General features: G+C 49.0%; 1 protein-coding gene across 1 annotated transcript in view; it reads right to left on the bottom strand.

Moving 5' to 3' along the window:
* The window catches only part of ITPR1 (inositol 1,4,5-trisphosphate receptor type 1), a 360426-nt gene that overhangs the window by 99789 nt on the left and 242593 nt on the right, over positions 1-18044 (bottom strand). The window contains exons 39-40 of the mRNA XM_055414365.2: positions 16468-16600; positions 14217-14407 (exon numbers count right to left, since the gene is read on the bottom strand). Of these exons, the coding sequence (XP_055270340.1) occupies positions 14217-14407; positions 16468-16600 (324 nt within the window). The remainder of the gene's footprint in view (positions 1-14216; positions 14408-16467; positions 16601-18044) is intronic.

Raw genomic sequence — 18044 nt, 5'->3', positions numbered from 1 at the left:
GTATCCTCTGGGGATGCAGGTTAATGACACGGGGTATAGGTGGAGGGCAGGATTCTATGAAGGCCTGAGGCCCCACTCAGCATGCAAATTCCATGCCACAGTGCTTTCCATGCAGTTGATCTGCTCAACAGAAGACCCCGAAGGGCTATAAGCAGCTCTAAAAGGGGATATCATGGCTGTCATCCCTATATTGGGAATTGCCTTTCTCATCAAAACTGGCAACTGTTCAAGGACACAAAAAGTCATCCCTCCAAGCAGGACAAGAGCCATCCTCCCACCGGAGCCCTGCTCTTTGGTCAGCCACCAAAACAGCTCAGCCCCGTGAGCCCGAGCCTTTCCACTGAGCCCTGTGAGCCTGAGCCTTCTCCTATTCTATATTCTCGTGAGGAAGACACCACCTACCTGCGGCAATATAAACAGCGTGGATCTGGTAGGAAGCCATACATCTTCCTGTCCCGACGTGGCAAGGTTGCCAGGTAACAAATGTAGAAATACGCTTGGAAAACTGTATGTGACAATATACAACCTCCGCTCTGCAGCTGATAACCGAGGGAGTGTTAGAACACCATGTTCTCTTAACACTTGGGCTCTCGGTGTGAAAATAAAATTAAATGGGCTATTTCCTCTTGTAAATAGAAGACAGGCATACAACTCACACATGCATCCACTAATTGGAAACACTAGAGGGGTTCACAACAGCCATGTGCAGTGCGTCCGGGCTTTCACTCTCCTGCCCCTCCGCTCCCCCAACATGGATTCCAGAAAACTCCCAGAAACGTAACTGAGGCAGAACCTCTACCATGTGAGAGGCAAGTTCCCCTCTGACCAGAGAAAGGACACAGGTAGAAACTACAGAAGAGTTCAGACATTGTTATAAGGCCAAATGTACTTTTACTGTGTGACTCCTAAGTCGACTTTGAGAAATCACTGCATAACCAAGCAGTGACCACTTGCTTCTCTGACCAAATAACCAGCGCTGCCTACCCTGCCCCCATCAACAACAAGGCAGATGCTACTCTGGAAGATGCAGATGAATGATGCAGATGCAGATTTATTTATCACCATCATGATAAATAAATAAATAAGAAAAACACCACTGTGGCTGTGGGGTCCTCATTAACTCCCTGGTGTTGGAACATGCAATTGCAAGGCTATCCAGTGTGGGAGAAAGTCAAGAGGTTTTTGAGAGAGGGAGACCTGGGTACCACGTCTCAGCTCTGCTAACTAGGTGACTGTGGGGAAGAACCCCAGCATCTTCCGGGACTCAGTTTTCCCATCTGTAATTAGGGCTACCCCCCGTCCAGCCCAGATCAAGTACACAACGGCACCACGCACTGTGCCTGCTCTAGAAGGCACTTAAATAGAGGCAACTAATCACTTCCTTTTCCCTCTGCAAAACCAGAAATATCCTTCAACCTACCCAGGACTCAAATAGGGGGAGGATCCAGGGCATGCAAAATGGGCAAGAATTCTAATAAGCCTCACATTACACCGAACTGCATATGCTCCTTGAGAGGCAAGCGAAACCCCAAAACTGTAGTAATATGATCTAACTCTTCTTACGAGCCCCATTAAATGAGCTGCCCTCTGTCTCCACAGGGAGGAAGTTATGCAAGAGACTTTCCTTCCCATTAACTTGCAAAGACCCGAGACCCCGGCGGCCACCAGAGGAGAAGCAGCATGTATGATATGTGTAATTTTTATTTGGCAAATGAGACGCCCAGCCTGAAAGTCAGGTCCTTCATGGTTCTCTCCTCTGTCATTCACAGGCCAGTGATACAACCAAACCAAAGACACACAGGCCATCTTGGGGCTTCTCTGGAAGGCAGACTGCCCTCCAAAATGAGTACACTAACACAAAGAAGGACAGACAGGAGCCACAATGCTAATGTGCCCGAAAAACAGAAGCAGGGTCCGCCAGAGGTCTCCAGGGAGGGGCCATGGCAGGGAGGCTGCTGGAGGCTTCTCATACAGGAGGCAGCCCTGCAGAGGGGCTGAGAACTCAGGCTCTGGCAGAAAACAAAGCCTGACCCAGATAGCAGCGAGCACTGTGACCCTAAGCAAGTACCCTGACCTCTCGGATCCTCTTATCTCCCACTGAGCAAAAACGGATCCAGGGAGGACCTGCCCACCCATGACCGTGCACAGAGGGCATCGAGCCTCGCTCCTGGCACCTGAGTGCTCAGACTTTGGTATCCGTTATGATCACCATCGGGGTTCCCAGGTGGCTCAGTGATAAAGAATCCTTCTGCTAATGCAGGTAGACGTAAGAGACATGGGTTCGATCCCTGGGTTGGGAAGATCCCCTGGAGGAGGGCATGGCAATTCACTCCAGTATTCTTGCCTGGAGGATCCCCATGGACAGAGGAGCCTGGAGGGCTACAGTCCATGGGGTCGCAGAGTCGGACACGACTGAATGTGCGCACACACACGCAGATGATTACCACCATCTATAGTTATTACGAGGAAGAAAAGACCCAACAAGTGTCTCTGTTATCACACGGAGAGTTCTCCACACTGACATTCTGTGTTTTCCTTGGGTTCAAATAAACTTCACTCCCTCTCGCTTCTTTAAAATGGTGATAACTGTCAACAACACATCTTCACGTTGATATTCAGGAAAAACGAGTAGATGAATGTTAATATGGTGGCCACATAGAGTCCAGGCTTTTGATTCATTCATGGAACATTCACTGAGCTTTGACCATGGTCCAAGTGCTGCAGAGTAAGACCAAAGTTTGATCTTTGGAGAAACTATCACTCTTGAGGGGAGGGGAGGAGAGGGAAGACAGATTAACCAAAAAAGTAACCCTGAGCAAGGAGTATGTATGAGGCAGCATTCTGCGCTGAGGGCTTTCCGTATATTTTCTCTTTTTTTCCCCATATATTTTTCTCTTTTAATCCCCAGAATAAGCCTAGAGAGCAGGGTTCTCTGCATTTATTCATTACGGGCAGCTCGAGTTCCCTTCAGCCGACACATGCAGAGACTTCCCTGGGGAACATAGGGGGTGAAGGCTGGCTGACTTGATCTCTGCCTGCCCCTGTCTAACAACGAGCCTCCACTTCAAGTGTGCTGACTGCTAAGTAAATGAACTGCCCACACAAAGAGACCACTGCCTCTGCCTCAGGGGATTATGATGCTTCCAGACCAGGAGGCAGTTCAAACAGGGCCCAGGGAGCATGCCAGGCAGAGGGAAACTGGGCACGTCCCACACGGAGCAGAGGCATCTCAGTACGGGCCCAGGGCTGGCAAACCAGCAGGTGTGGCTGCAGGACAATGAGCTCGGGGGTGAGCGTGAGAACCAGCAGGGGCCGGGCACTCAGGCTCCGGCGGATCACCCCAGTGCCCTGTGGATCCCATCTTCTGTGGCAGGGAACCAGGTGGTCCAGGCATGGCTGAGTGCAGTGTGGCACACAGAAATGTCCTGAAGCAGGGAGGCTGCGAAGAGCCCATCTCAGGATCAAAACTCAGATGGTCCTGAGCCAGCAGGGGGTGTAGGATCCTGAAGCTAGAGCGTTTTGCTTCCAACCCCAGCTTCCCCAGCCCTGGCCGGGCCACTTGGGGCGTGTCGCGTGCACCTTCCTGGTTTCGACTCTCTGGCTTGTGACAAGTCCTAACGAAGTCCCAACTATGAGAACACTGGGAGGCAGAGTGGGCGCGGAATGAGTTCCTGATGGAAATCAGGAGGGAGGAGACGGATTATGTCACTGTTTCCAGCTCGGGTGAGTGACTGTAGGGTGGCAGTGGGGAGTCTGCTGACCTCGATATAGGACACAAGAAGGCAGCGGGTGGAGGAGCAGAGGGGACGGGCGGGCTTGGGGTCATATGAACTGAGAGCTAGCAGACGTGGAGATGCCCAGCAGGAGTGTGTGCAGAAATCTGGAGATGGGCAGGGAGGTGGGGCCCGGAGCTGTTGGCACAGACGGCAGCTGGGAGCCACAGAGATGGAGGATGTCATCCAGGGAACTTGAAGGAAAGAGGTGACAGAGAGGCTGTAGGCTGGGCGCCAGCATCCCACATATTTTAGGGTTAACCATAGGTTAACTCAAGGAGTCCCTGTGCTCACCAGGAGACGCAGAAATTGCCCAGTGTCAGGTCACCAGGGAGCGGTTGACGTGAAATGTGGGGCCCGGGGGTGGAGGGTCAGAGAGGGCTTTCAGATGAAAACTCAGGGCTCCTGAGCGACACACGTATCACCGGGGAAGGAGCCGCCCGAGCCTGCCCTGCAAATCTGCATCGAAAGGCGGTAAGCAGGCTGACGGGATATATTCTAGAATATATGCCTTTAGAGGTAAGGAAGAGAATGGGGGATTCCCCACTGATTAAAACAGGAAAGAAAAAGGAGAGGCCTGAATTTCCATGTATTAGTGGAGTAAATGGCCAAATTCTCTGGGTACTTAGGATATAAATCATCTGGCCGATATTTACTGCAAACCACTGCTCTACCAGGGAGTGAAGAACTCAGAACAAAGCGGTTAAGACATGGTTCTTGGGTTTCGCTGTTGCTCCAGTGGCAAAGAATCCACCAGCCAATGCAGAAGACATGGGTTTGATCCCTCGTCTGGGAAGATCCCACATGCCTCAGAGCAACTAAGCCCATGCACCGCAAGGACTGAAGTCTGCCCACCCTAAAGCCTGTGCTCTGCAACCAAGAGAAGCCACCACAATGGGAAGCCTGCACAGTGCAACTAGAGAGCAGCCCCTGTTCCCTGCAGCTAGAAAAAGCCTGGGCACAGCAACAAAGACCCAGTAGAGCAAAAAAAAAAGACATGGTTCTTTTTCTTAGGCAGCTTCCTATCTAGTCAGCAAAGATTAAAAAAACACAAGGGTTGGCAGAGGCTTTCTGTAAAAGGCCAAATGGTAAATATTCTAGGATTTGCTGCCATTCTGTCTCTGGTGCAAGCCCTCAGCTCTGCTCCGGCAGCATGAGAGTGACCAGAGATGACACTAAAGGTTACTGGAGGGCTGGCTGAGTTCCGGTAAAACTTTATTTACAAAAGCAGGCACCCGGCTGGATTCGACCTGCCGACCATAGTTTTCCAAGGCCTGGACTAAGGTATCATGAGCCAACAGAGCAGAAACTGGTGTGGGCTTAGAAGTTTGTAAGAGGAACTCCATCCTTTGAAGGCACTAGGGAAAGTTAGGAAGAACCTCTTGCTAGAGCTGAAGGAAGAGAAAGAAAGAAGGATAACTCAGATTTATCATGGATTTAACAGGATACAGTGGTGGGACAACTATTTTCAAATTTTCTGAAATTTTTTCTTCTTAGTCAAATTTTGGAGACCGTGGAAAACCCAAAGGAGCTCCTGAAGACATCTCCTCTTAGAAACTAATACTGGATTGTGGATTTTGTAGGAAAGCAGGAGATTAACACTTTGCATCCAAAATGCATGTCTGTGTGCTGAGTCACTTTAGTCGTGTCTGACTCTGTACAATCCAACGGACTTTAGCCCGCCAGGCTCCTCTGTCCATGGGATTCTCCAAGCAAGAATACTGGAGTGGGTCGCCATGCCCTTCTCCAGGGGATCTTCCGGACCCAGGAATCGAACCCTAGTCTCATGTCACTTGTATTGGCATGTGGGTTCTTTACCACTAGCGCCACCTAGGAAGCCCATCCAAAGATCTCTCCCAACTCCCTGTCAATTGCAGTCCTTCCCCTCCCTTAGGGAAGGCCAGAACAGCTGTGTGGAACTGTCCATTTCTGCCTACACTACTGGCTTTGCTACTCAGGAAAGAAGAAAAACAACATTGGGTCTCTAGTTTCTCCACCAGCACAAGCCAGCATGCATATCCTACCCTTGAAAGGAGCTTTCCCTACCCAAGTGAAAAGGCGCACGCTGATGTTCTGTGCAGCAATGTCTTGACCTGAACTATAGGAGGTCCCTACAGCATCCAGGCCCCATCACTTGGACAGCTGGGCAGGAGGGAGAGAATTCCTTCAAGTCTTATATTCCCAACAATGGGAACTATTTGTGGATCCTGAGTCTTCACCTCAAAACATGTATCTAAACCAATAATCCCAGAAGACTCTTGTTCAATGATACGTCAGTTTCCTGGGAATGCAGAGGAAGAAGGGCCCATGTCCAAGGATGATTAGGACCAAAAAGTAGTAACGATAATAATAATAAAACCGAGAAGGAAAAAAAAGTCCTGGGTCAGGGAGCAGGCAACTGGACTGCCCGTTGCTTTCCATTTCACCCAGAATGTCTATCAGAGGAAGTAACTAGAACCCAAGGCAAGGACGCCTCCCACCCTCTTGGATCTCTAAAATCATCTCAAATACAGACACGGTGAGAGGGACTTAAGGGAACTATATGTGAGCAGATCATAAACCAGCACACCCTCCCAGGCCCACTGGATTGTCAACCACTAGACAGAAGGTGGATTTCTGATATAAAACAAAGCGCATTTTAAATAATAAAGACAGCATTCATACAAATAATCGCCACCTCCTTTTGAGGTCCTTCTATGACCTGAGCCCTGAGTGAGGCACTTTCAGTGAATCACCCTCTGCAACCATCGCAGAAGCCCTGTGAGGTGGGGATGGATATAGTCCTCCTCCCTGTGCAGGAGATGGGTGGTGAGGGCTAGGACTGTGCCCTGAGCCCTGCGGAGGGAGCTGATGAGGTGGGATAGACTGGCCTTCCTCCACCAAACCAGCGCCGGGGCAGTCCTATTCCTGCAACTCAACTGGGATGCGCACTCTTAGCCCTACGTGACCATTAAATCCTCTCAACAATTGCGTAAGGAAGGGACTCAGTTCTTCTAACTCCCAGATGAGAGAACCGAGTTTCTGAGCATCCGGAGAAAGTCCAAGGTCACCCCATTGGCAAGGGCAGGGTTGGGACTCTGGCCCAGGTGTTTCCACCATGGAGGCCAAGCTCCCTTCTCTGCCCGCCCTTCTGGGCAATGTCCCTCAAATTCCCTGACCCCACACCACCCACTCTCCAAGCATGGCTGACTGGCAGTGCCTGCAGCCTCTCCCTGAACCAGGCTGGGCAGCCTCGCCATCCGGACCTTGCATGGCTTCAGCCGAAGGGCAGAGGGGACTGAGCCACCTGCCTTCCTCTTATTGTCATGGCAACGGCTCTCACACCCGCTCCCCCAGGCCAGGGAGACAGCAGTCTCCCGACTCCACTGCTGGCCAAGCTCTCCTCCCACGTGGATAAAACCCGAGGTCAGAAAACACCGCTCACCAGTGACTCATTTCTCACTCCCCTGCCAAATACAACACCCTTTTACGTAACTTGTAACTCGCTCGCACACCAATCTCCTCCTCCTCCTGGGGTGGTGCTCTGTCAAACCAAGGCTGATCTTCCTCACCAGCTGGCCCTCCATCTCCAGCAAAGGCTAAGGAAACCGCCCTCCCCACCCTCCTCTCCACTTGCTGGGGTCAGGGCGGGCCTCCAGATCACGTGCTTCCCCCCACACCCCAATGCCTTCTTGCAGTGACTTCTTCTGGAGGGAATGGGAGATTTCCTATCTTAAACTGGCTCCTGGGATGATGTCTTAAGCCAACTTCAAAAAATAAAAAATAAATCAGTGTGTGGTGACGGAAAGGCCACTGGACGAGGGAGCTTTCTCAGCTGAACCCACAGCCAGGTTCCCGACAGCGCTTCTCACATTTTCCAACTCAAGCTGTGTACGTGCGGAAGAGAAAATCCTTTTTGGGTGTGTCTGTAGGCTAGACTTGGCATAGGAAGAGCCGTGGGCAGCCATTTGATACATAAAATTCACTGTGCTTCTGCAACCGGAAGCAATTAAGCAAAAAAATAATAAATTTCTTTTTTGATCTGTCCTGTTTATTTGCTGTGGGGTTTTTCTATGGTCATGTTAGCACACAGATCCCCGAACATCTGCATGTGCTTAAAAAAAAAAACCAAACGCTGGGTGTGCTCAAAGATTCCTCCTCCTGCTCCCCAGGTGAGGCCAGGCTCCGCCCTCCCTCAGGGAAGAGGAAGTGGCGGAGCACCCTCCGGGCGCTGGTGGGAACATCTCAGGAGGAACGAACACAGAACAGAAACTGGCAAGGACTCGAAGGACGGATATGCGGGTGCCATGAGACTTGCTGAGTCCCGCGTGTGCCAAAAATTAATTCATAAGCAAATGCTTATTTCATAGTTTCCCACTCGCTTACAAAACATCAAGCAGGAAAGATTTCTTCTGGGGGCTGGCAGGAAGCAAGGTGGCACGAGAGAGGGCAGGAAGACAGAAGGAGTTTCTCTTAAAAAGAAGCTTGATCCCAAGCCTCCCCGGTGTCACCCGTCCCTGGAGAACCCCCGGGCAGGGGCACCACTGCCTGTGAGCAGAGGGTCTGCTGTGAAGCCTGAGCCACTCTGACGGCACCCAGGTAGAAGTTTTGGAGACGTTATCTTCAGACATTATTACCATCAGAGAAGCCAGGGCAGGGACAGAAGATACTGGAAGACTCAGAACCCATTATGCCAGGCCAGGAACTACCCTCCATTCAGCTTTGGGGGATTTCAGGGCTTAAATGATAATTACAAGGTTTCAGAACAAGGGAGCAACTTCTCCCTGGCAGGGTTCCTAGCAGGCAGCTAGGTCCTTAGTTTTGAATTCCTATAAATTGAATCCACTGAGGTCTGGACAATGAAGTTTAGAGCTTCTGAAGAACTCTGGTCCCCCGTGACCCATCCTCAGTACAAGGGTGAATTTCATACACCATCAAAAGGGGAAGGTCAGGAGTTGACACTTCTGCAGAAATGGGACTGAACTTCCAGGAAGAACTGAGCTCCTCCACTGCAGAGACAATGGTACCCCTCTTTTCTAGCTGCAGCACCCAACTCAGGGGCTAGACTGACCCACAGAAGGTGGTCAGCTAATGACAGCAGGGGTGTTGGGGGCCAGTAGCCCAGGGTGGCCCTCCACAACTCCCTCTCTTCTTGGTGTACGTGGTCAACTTGCAGCAAGAGGTGCAACCCTTTCTCCTTCCCCGTGGAGCTGGGCTGGTCTCACGGCTGGTTTGAACCAGTAGAACATGGCAGCACCGAGCATTCCAAGGCCAGGCCCTGAAAACGACTTGATGCCTGTCTTGGCTCTGCTACTTACTGCTGGTCTGATGAGGGGCAAGTTCTTACCCTTCAGGCCTTCAGTTTCCTCATCTGAAAAAAAAGAGAATCAGGCACCTACGTCCTAGGGAGACTGTGAGGATCAAATGGCACGGTAGATGAGGAAACACTTAAGCAGAGCTCACGGTCCACAGAAAACCCTTAATAAATGGTGGTCACTATCATCACTATGGTTTTTACTTCATTTTTTTTTTTTTTAATGATCATGCTGACTTTTTCGGTGTGCAGTTTTACACATTTGTTTTTTTAATGTTTTTTTTTTTTTTGTCCAAAGAGGCATGTGGGATCTTAGCTCTCCAACCAGGGATCGAACCCACAGTTTTACACATTTTCAAACATGTATAGATCTGTGTGTCCAAAGCAGGACACACAACAGTGGCATCACCAAAAAGTTCCTTTGAGCTGTTCCCTTAAAGTCAGAGTCTCCGCTCAGCCCTATGCTGGCAAGCACTGCTCCGTTCTCCCTCACCACAGCCTTGTCCTTTGATAATATCATGTACACAGAACCATCCAGGGCGTCACCTCTGACACTGGCTTCTTTCACTGAGCATAAGGCCTTTGAGGTATACCCACGTAAGCCCATTTATCAACAGTTCATTCCCTTTTATTGCTGAGTAGGAATCTGTTGCAAGGACGTACCACAGTTGGTCCAATCACCATACTTTAAATCATTATTTTCACAAGTCAGGGAAGAAAAGAGTTCAGAAATGGAGCCAGCCAGTCATCACTGCTGGATTTTAAGAAAATATCTAAATTGCTTAAAAAAAAATCCTGTTCCAAAGCAGTAAGGAAGCCAGGAGTCCACCTGCATATGTGTCTCATGCTTGACAGACAGAGGACACAAGCCCAGGGATGACTGTCCTAACCCCACATGAACTAGACTTTCAGACCCTTCTCCATTTGAGGCTTGCTGTACATCCTGGGAAGAGATGCTGGTCAAGGTAAGGGCTGTTCTGCAGCCGTCTTCTTGGACAGCCCTGCACACTCCCCTGTGACTGCCCTGTCCACCAATTGTCACTGAAAAGCATGCATCCAGGGGAGCCCACTGACCACAGCCTGACTCCCCCTCCTGGGATGGGGACACGGCACGCTGGACAGGAAGAGCCGGGGGGCAGTGAGCTCCAGCTGGAAGCCGCCTGCCGGTCACGGCCGATGGCCCTCAGCAATCATTAACAGTCACCACTGCAGCCCGCGGCCGCCTCACACAAGCTTCCCAGCTGCTCACTGACTCCCCTGAACCAGCTTCTCCAAAGCAAGACCAAACTGAAATCACTCCCCCGGAGGACAGAATGTCTGTCCTCAGCTGGCCCTGGACAACCTGAATTCCAGATTATTTCCTGCAGAGAAAGAGAAGCTCAGAGCTCACAAGGGGGTGGTCTCACAAGTCAGTTCCAGGCTAGAATCAGTTTTCCTGGAGCCACAGATTTCTAATGAGGCGGTGAGTGAGATTTTCCCAGCAACCCCTGAGATGGCAGGAGAGAGAGATGGCATCAGGGGTGAACCAGTGTATGCTGAGCACTGTGCCCGCCCCTCCTGGCCTGCAGGCCACCCCATCCAGGCCCACCCATCCATGAGCATACTGGTGGCTCCTCCAAGAGACAGCAGCCCGACTCCCTCAGAGGCTGATCCTGGAACTCCACCGTGGCATTTCATCTGGAGCCTGAGCATATGAGTAATGAATGTGTGAAAACATGAAACTAATATTCATAATTACTTTACAAGATAAAGAACTTGAGGGAGAAACAGCTTCTGTGTGCCTTGCCGTCACCATCAGGGGTACACTGTGAAAAACACGGCAGCTCGCCAGTAACTCAAGACTTTGCCATGCCAGCCAGGCTCAGCCACCTCGAGCCCTCCCCAGGCTTCCTTATTCCTTACTTGATGGTGTCTTGTCATTTAGACTCAGTCAAAAATCTCCAGAGCCAGTGGGGGTGGGGACCCTCTGACCTCACTTCTAGCATCCCCTCAGCGACACGTCGGCCAACAGGCACTCGCTATACATGGGTCCAAGGTGCCAGCTGTGAGGCGGGAAGGTGCAGAGTTTCCATTCATGACATCCTGTCCTCACCAGGCTGAGGGTACTTTTTTCTCCCCATTTTTCTTGAGGTAGAACTTTGTGCTGGACAATCCCATGGACGGAGGAGCCTGGTGGGCTGCAGTCCACGGGGTCACTACCAGTCAGACATGACTGAGTGACTTCACTTTCACTTTTCACTTTCATGCACTGGAGAAGGAAATGGCAACCCACTCCAGTGTTCTTGCCTGGAGAATCCCAGGGACGGCAGAGCCTGGTGGGCTGCCGTCAAGGGGTCGCACAGAGTCGCACATGACTGAAGTGACTTCGCAGCAGCAGAACTTTGTGCTAGGAAAGCACACCAGTTCTGTTAGAATAGACTTATACCCACATAACCACCACAGGTAAGCCACACCAGAGAACATCTCCAACACCCCGAAATATCCCCTATGCACCTCCTAAAACATATCCTTTCTCACTATATGACCAAGTCTACCACACATTCATTTTGAAAGGCTTTCATTAGCTCTCTCCAAATAACTTCTGATTAACTTTTAAATCGTTGGACTGTGCTTCTTTTAAATTATTGGATTCCTTCTAGACTCTGCTTCGCTCAATTTATCTGTCAGATTTGCAGTCCTTCGTTACAGCTCTGAGGCCCCTTGAGGGGCTGCCTGCCCCCAATATATCCCCAGTCCTGTCTCTTCCACCAACTCGGCTGCTCCGAAGGGCCCAGCCTTGTCCCGTGAGGGCACTGACCACGCCTGCACCACTGGGCCTCCTCGCCATGCATCTGACCCAGCTCCTGGCACAATTTCCAACTTTCAGACCCACACCCATCCATCAGAGCCCAGGTCATCCAAAAGCCTTTCACCAACCCCTTACACAGCTGTAGCTACTTCTTTCTGGGGGGGTCCATAGTATCCTTCCCGCCTCCTAGATGGCACCGCACGCCATTCTTCCTATGTGCAAGGATACTAAGTCTTATACCCTTGCGAGATTTCAATTGCTTGAAGACTGAGCTTCCAGGATTAGCAAATTAGCACAGCTTTTTTTTTTTGCTTTTTAGGAGGGGATGGAATAACCTAGGGTTTCCAACTTCTGATGTGGCCAGTAGAAAAAAAATACCACTATCAACACCACTTCATCCGAGAAAAGACATCAGAGCTTAAAATAAATTGGACAGGATATAACCTCAGAATAAACTGGTCAGATGGTCCTTCAAACTCATACATTTGATTTATGAAACTGACCATGCTGCCCTCATTTCCACACTTGCCTGTGCCTGGAGAAAATTCTCAGAGACTGACTGGCCCCAGTGTTTGGAAACCATGGCCTGGGAGTGGCTAGTGGAGCCCCATGCACACAGTAAGTGCTCAGTAAATGTCTCGTTTGACTGCTCTGATCCCTGGAAGTGACATGGTTCAGAGACCAGGAGCGTTCCAGTCCCGCTCCCATGCCAGCACAAGCACCCAGACAGCAGGACCATGGCCGTGGGTGCACAAATCCTCACGACCAGGGGACCCACAGGACCCCCCCCCCCATGGGTCACAGCCAGACTCACGTGGCACAGACTCAAACGGCAACCCCACAGGTTACAGGGCACAGGTGCCCATGGGACAGCTCAGCAGTGCAGTGGACTCTCCCATGGTACAAGCCTCAACTGAGGGCAGCACACACAATGAACTTCCCAAGTGTGTGCTGGGGAAGGTGGGGCAGGAGGGTGAGGAGACGCGGTGATCACAGCCACCGTGCGGGCACAGGGCGCCGGGCTGAGTGAGGAGCCGGGCTGAAACCCAGGCACCCCGTCTCAGGCTCACGAGGAGAAAAGCCCTTGATACATTTGCACAAAGGACCGAAGCTTCATTAATCCAGATTCTGAATTTCAATTCAAGACCAAAAATATAAGGCCAAGTCAAATATATACATAAGGGGGAATTTTGTGGTATATACATTATATCTCAATCAAAAGCTATTACCAAAATATGTGTGTGTGTATGTACGTACCAACACACACACAGAGCTAAGAAAACCCTTATTCAGAGCCAACGAAGAATGAAGAGTGTATGAAGAAGGGAGTATTACAAATATTTTAAAATATTTAGAAGAATCATCTTCACGGCCACGTCTACATGAAAATTATGTAAATACTATTAAAACTGCTTCTTTAAGGACTTTGTCTAAGAATGCTACTCATTATTATTTTAAAATATGTATCATCACCAGCCAACAAAAAGCCATCCATTCATGTCTGACTCACCTAGCCTGGCTTTCCCCTCTTTGCACCTATTCAAATTGGTTCAGTTTTACTGAGCTTTTCATTTACAAGATAAATACACAGTTAGCAAGAGTGGCAAGTTCACAGATATAACAAGTCTAATTAGCACACACAGTTCAGACTCCTTCTGGTCATCTGGTGATGGGATCCTCTATGATCTTGGATTACAATCTAAATATAATGCATTCAATCATGCAATGAACACACATCTATGGATTACCTCAGTTCAGTTCAGTCGCTCAGTGGTGACCGACTCTCCGCGACCCCATGAATCACAGCACGCCAGGCCTCCCTGTCCATCACCAACTCCCGGAGTTCACTCAATCTCATGTCCACAGAGTCGGTGATGCCATCCAGCCATCTCATTCTCTGTCGTCCCCTTCTCCTCCCGCCCCCAACCTTTCCCAGCATCAGAGTCTTTTCCAGTGAGTCAACTCGTCGCATGAAGTGGCCAAAGTATTGGCATTTCAGCTTTAGCATCAGTCCTTCCAATGAACACCCAGGATTGATCTCCTCTAGAATGGACTGGTTGGATCTCCTTGCAGTCCAAGGGACTCTCAAGAGTCTTCTCCAACACCACCCAAATCCCAGGCCAATTTCCTTTGCACATCCTCAGCATTTTAGCCATTTCAGAATGTAACCCATGTATTAGAACCAAGTCTGAATGATGACTGAATGATCGCAGCAAGGGAGCAAGAGAATTCGCATTTCAGAACAATAGACGTTTGTGGCCTAAGAAGGAGCTCTCCTGTACACCAGTATCAGTGCCACCGACCTCTGGCTCCCGGAACAGACCCTCCAGGGATGCTCCCCAGCGGCCACGCTGCTTCCTACCTGTATGGTAGTGTTGCCCCCTTCCAGCAGGGCGATGGCCAGAAGAATGCTTTCGTGGAACACTCGGTCACTGGATGCATTCATTATGAGGTCGATGACCAGGTTGGAGGCCCCCTCCTTGTCCAGGTGGCACTGAACCTCGGCCAGGCTCATCTCACCCCTGCTCATGGGGCTGGATCCGGAACCTCCCCCTGGAAAGACGGAACATTCCTCTTATCAACCTCACTCAGAGAAGCTAACATTTATTGCATACTTACTGCATACCAACATTTTATGCACTCAACAGTTTAATGATACCATCGCTCTGGACCTTTTTAACAAGCCCACAAGGCAGGTACTCATTATTAGCACCAAGATGAAGTCACTTGTCCAACAACACCCAGCGCAGCTGGTAAGTAATAGAGATGGAACTTGAATGCAGGCAGATTGGATGAAGGAAGAGTAATACATTTTGAGCAAAAGACCTAAAGCCATCCAGCCAAGACTCTCCCTTACGTCAAAATACAATGACCTGGGCCAGAATTAAGAACTGATCCAAATTTAAGAGACAAACTGAACTTAAGCACTCTTAAGAAGCACAGCCTATACTGATCACTTCAGCCCTCTATTTAAGAAACCACCCTGGCCCCAAACTCATCCTTTCACATAATTTGCATCTGCTCATTCATTCATTCACTATAGACTCAGAGCTTGGCACGGAGTCAAGAGCTGGGGGTAGGGGAATGAACCAAAGTAAGTTCACCTCACTGAGCTTCAGATGAATATACTTAGGAAGACAGGGCCTGTGCTTAGTGGAACAGATTCCAACTGGATTTAGAAAGCTTGAGCACTTCACATGATTGAAGAACTTCACATTATTATTCGCAAAAATGGAAATATTAATGGACATGGGGAAATGGGGCAGTCCATTTCTGAAAAACAGAAAACCATAAGTCATTCCCTGCAGGGGTTAACTCAAATGCCACCTCCTTATGTTGCTTGTCCTTGACTACCTAGAATCTGTTGCACCTGTCATCCAAGGTGGACATTGGATGTCACGTCTTTTCTCTGACAGCTTCTTAAAGACAAATAGTTTTGAGACACTGTGGGGGAAACAGCTGTTTGACAATCACTGGGAACTACTGGACGAGAAGCTAAGATCTGTTTCTGGGGTTCTCTGGAAGCATTTCTGCTCCACATTTTCATTTGGCGAGAAGCCCAAGATTCCTCCCTAGAGGTTGCTGGGATTAATTTATTAAGCACCAAGTGTTTTTGTGCTATGAGCAGAACCCAGCAAGGACCAGACGTTCTCAAGAGTCATCACCACAGACTAGGAATCACGCAACTCACATTTGTGCTTTGAGCATGGAGCTACCACCCCCCTTAAAACCAACACCATCGCCCACAGTTGAATTCAATGTTTTTGCAGCTTTTACCTGTCACTGTGCTCACAATGTTTTGGACACTTTCAGGATGTGTTTTAAAACAATCCTATACAGGGATTCACTTGATGCGGAGAGCCGACTCACTGGAAAAGACCCTGATGCTGGGAAAGATTGAGGGCAAGAGGAGAAGGGAGCAAGGGAGGATGAGATGGTTGGATGGCATCACCGACTTGACAGACATGAGTGTGAGAACACTCTGGGAGACAGTGAGGGACAGGGAAACCTGGCGAGCTGCATGCAGTTCGTGGGGTTGCAAAGAGTCGGACATGAGTTCGCAACTGAACAAAAATAATACAGGTGTGTGTGTGTAAAGTCCCCTAAGACTTGGGGAGGCACACAGCTCGGACACTAGGATTAGATACACCTGCTTTAAATTACCACCCAGGCCCTAGCAAGCTCCCCTTCCTCTGTTAATACCAGACAGTGGGTAACGTATAGGAGAAAAGGAGATGAAGGAGGTAAAATGTGTGGGAAAACCCTCGCCTTGGTGTTATGAAAGATGGCTTTCAGCATCCTCATCTTATGGGGAAACATGAGTCTGAATGACCACAAGACAATCTGCAATCAAGTTCACAGAGTCCTTCAAGTATCCCCAAGAGGTTCACTGCATGGGAAAGACAGGGAAAGCCTTAGCCAATATCACACTGCAGGGGGACATTTTTAGACACCAATTTGATGGTAGACCAAAGACAAAACACGTTGCTAAAATAACACACTAGCAACCCAAATGCATCTGTCAGAGTCTCAACCTGCTAAGCAGAAACACGCAGCTTTGGAGTGGCACACTCAGTTCACACGTGAGCTCATTAGCACACCATGGGGCCTACCTCCTCCCCCAGGCTTGCTGGGTCCTCCTGGCGACAGCGGGCCATTGCCAAAGCTCGTGAGGCTCTCTCTTCTTCCCGAAGGTCTGATGTTTCCATAGTAACGGTTGACCAAAATCTGCCTGAGGGCCTCACCCTTAATTCAAACAGGATAATGAAATCAGGTTCTGAATTTAATGCACAACTGCGCGACTCACATTAAAAAAAAAAAAAAAAGACACAGGGGTACCCAGTTATAATTGGCTCAGTCTCACTCCATGAATAAATTATTAGTAAGAGCACTTGGAAACTTCTAAAGTTAACTTCTTCAATGTTTTCTCAGGAAATCAGATCATAAAAAAGCATCAATCTAAAATACTAAATATCTGAAAGTACTCTCTCACACTGATAAAGACAGAACATGAATCTGGAAGGATAACTAGGATTAACAAAACAACAAAACAAATAAAAAAGTCCCTTTGAGGTAAGTCAGTAAGATTCAGACAAATTAAAAAATTTACAGGTCAACTTCCAAACAGCAGTATAAAAATGTACCTCTAACCACAGGATTTATTTCCAACCGTTCTAAGATCTTACGCTATCAGAGTAATAAAATCACAAGCTGAAAGTAAGCCTTTCTTACAGAAATAGTCAATGAGCCAAATGGTAAAGAAAATAAATGCAACAGAAAATAAATTATTGGCAGATACCAGACATGTCAATCAACAAACAAGCAGCATGGATGAAAATGACATTTGAGATTTTCTTTTAAAGAATATGAGAGGAAGGGCCTAGTTGGGTATAAATGTGGGCATGAGCTGATAGTCATGGAATCTGAATTATGAATAAGGGTTCTCAAAACTCTTCAAAACATGTATTTTGGGGATATTTTTTAACATTTCCATGACAAAAAACTTTAAAAAAATATAAATATTAAAAGAATCCTGGGCAGGGGATAAAACAACTCTTTCCACAATTCCAACCAAAACAGAGCAAAGAAACCACTCTGATCTATTCCCAAATACTTCGCACACTGGCAAAGCAGCAGGATTCACTCTCAGCTCTGTTCCACAGCAGTCTCGCTGAGGGACTACCCCCCTACCCCCCATCCCCCGCCCCGCCAATCTGGAACTTTTTACCAGTTAAAGGCTGTATGAATTTCCCTGGACTGTTTCTGAGGGACAAAGGAGTAAGTCCTGGAGTTCCTCTGGCACACCCCGGGGAGAGGTGAGTGAGAAGTTAGCAGAGGGAAGGTGCGTTGCAGTACAGCTGGTCTCTGAAATAGAGACTCCAGAGTTCTCTCGAAGAGACCTGCGACTGTACCGAGTGTCAGGAGAGCGTAGAAGGGATTTGTTAATAAGCTTCAAGAGTAAGTCTGGAGATTTCGAGGACGGTGTTTGCAAGACAAGATGCGAGGAAGCAGAGCGTCCTGAGGATGGTGGAGGCCAGGGGTGCCCTGAGCAGGCAGGGCCGGGGAAGAAGGACAAAGCAGAGAACTCAGTCCCACCGTCAAAATGACACGAGGGCCCAAGGTGGCCCAGTGCGCTTTTCTCCTTGGTTAAATTCATGCTGCTGGTCAAAGACTCCAAGGATAAGTGGGG

This window comes from Moschus berezovskii, chromosome 24 (genome assembly GCF_049115385.1).
Source record: "Moschus berezovskii isolate FMDL1 chromosome 24, NW_MosBer_1.0, whole genome shotgun sequence".
Taxonomy (NCBI): domain Eukaryota; kingdom Metazoa; phylum Chordata; class Mammalia; order Artiodactyla; family Moschidae; genus Moschus; species Moschus berezovskii.
The sequence above is the reverse complement of the archived record's forward strand: the minus strand, read 5'-3'. Positions and strand labels throughout refer to the sequence as shown.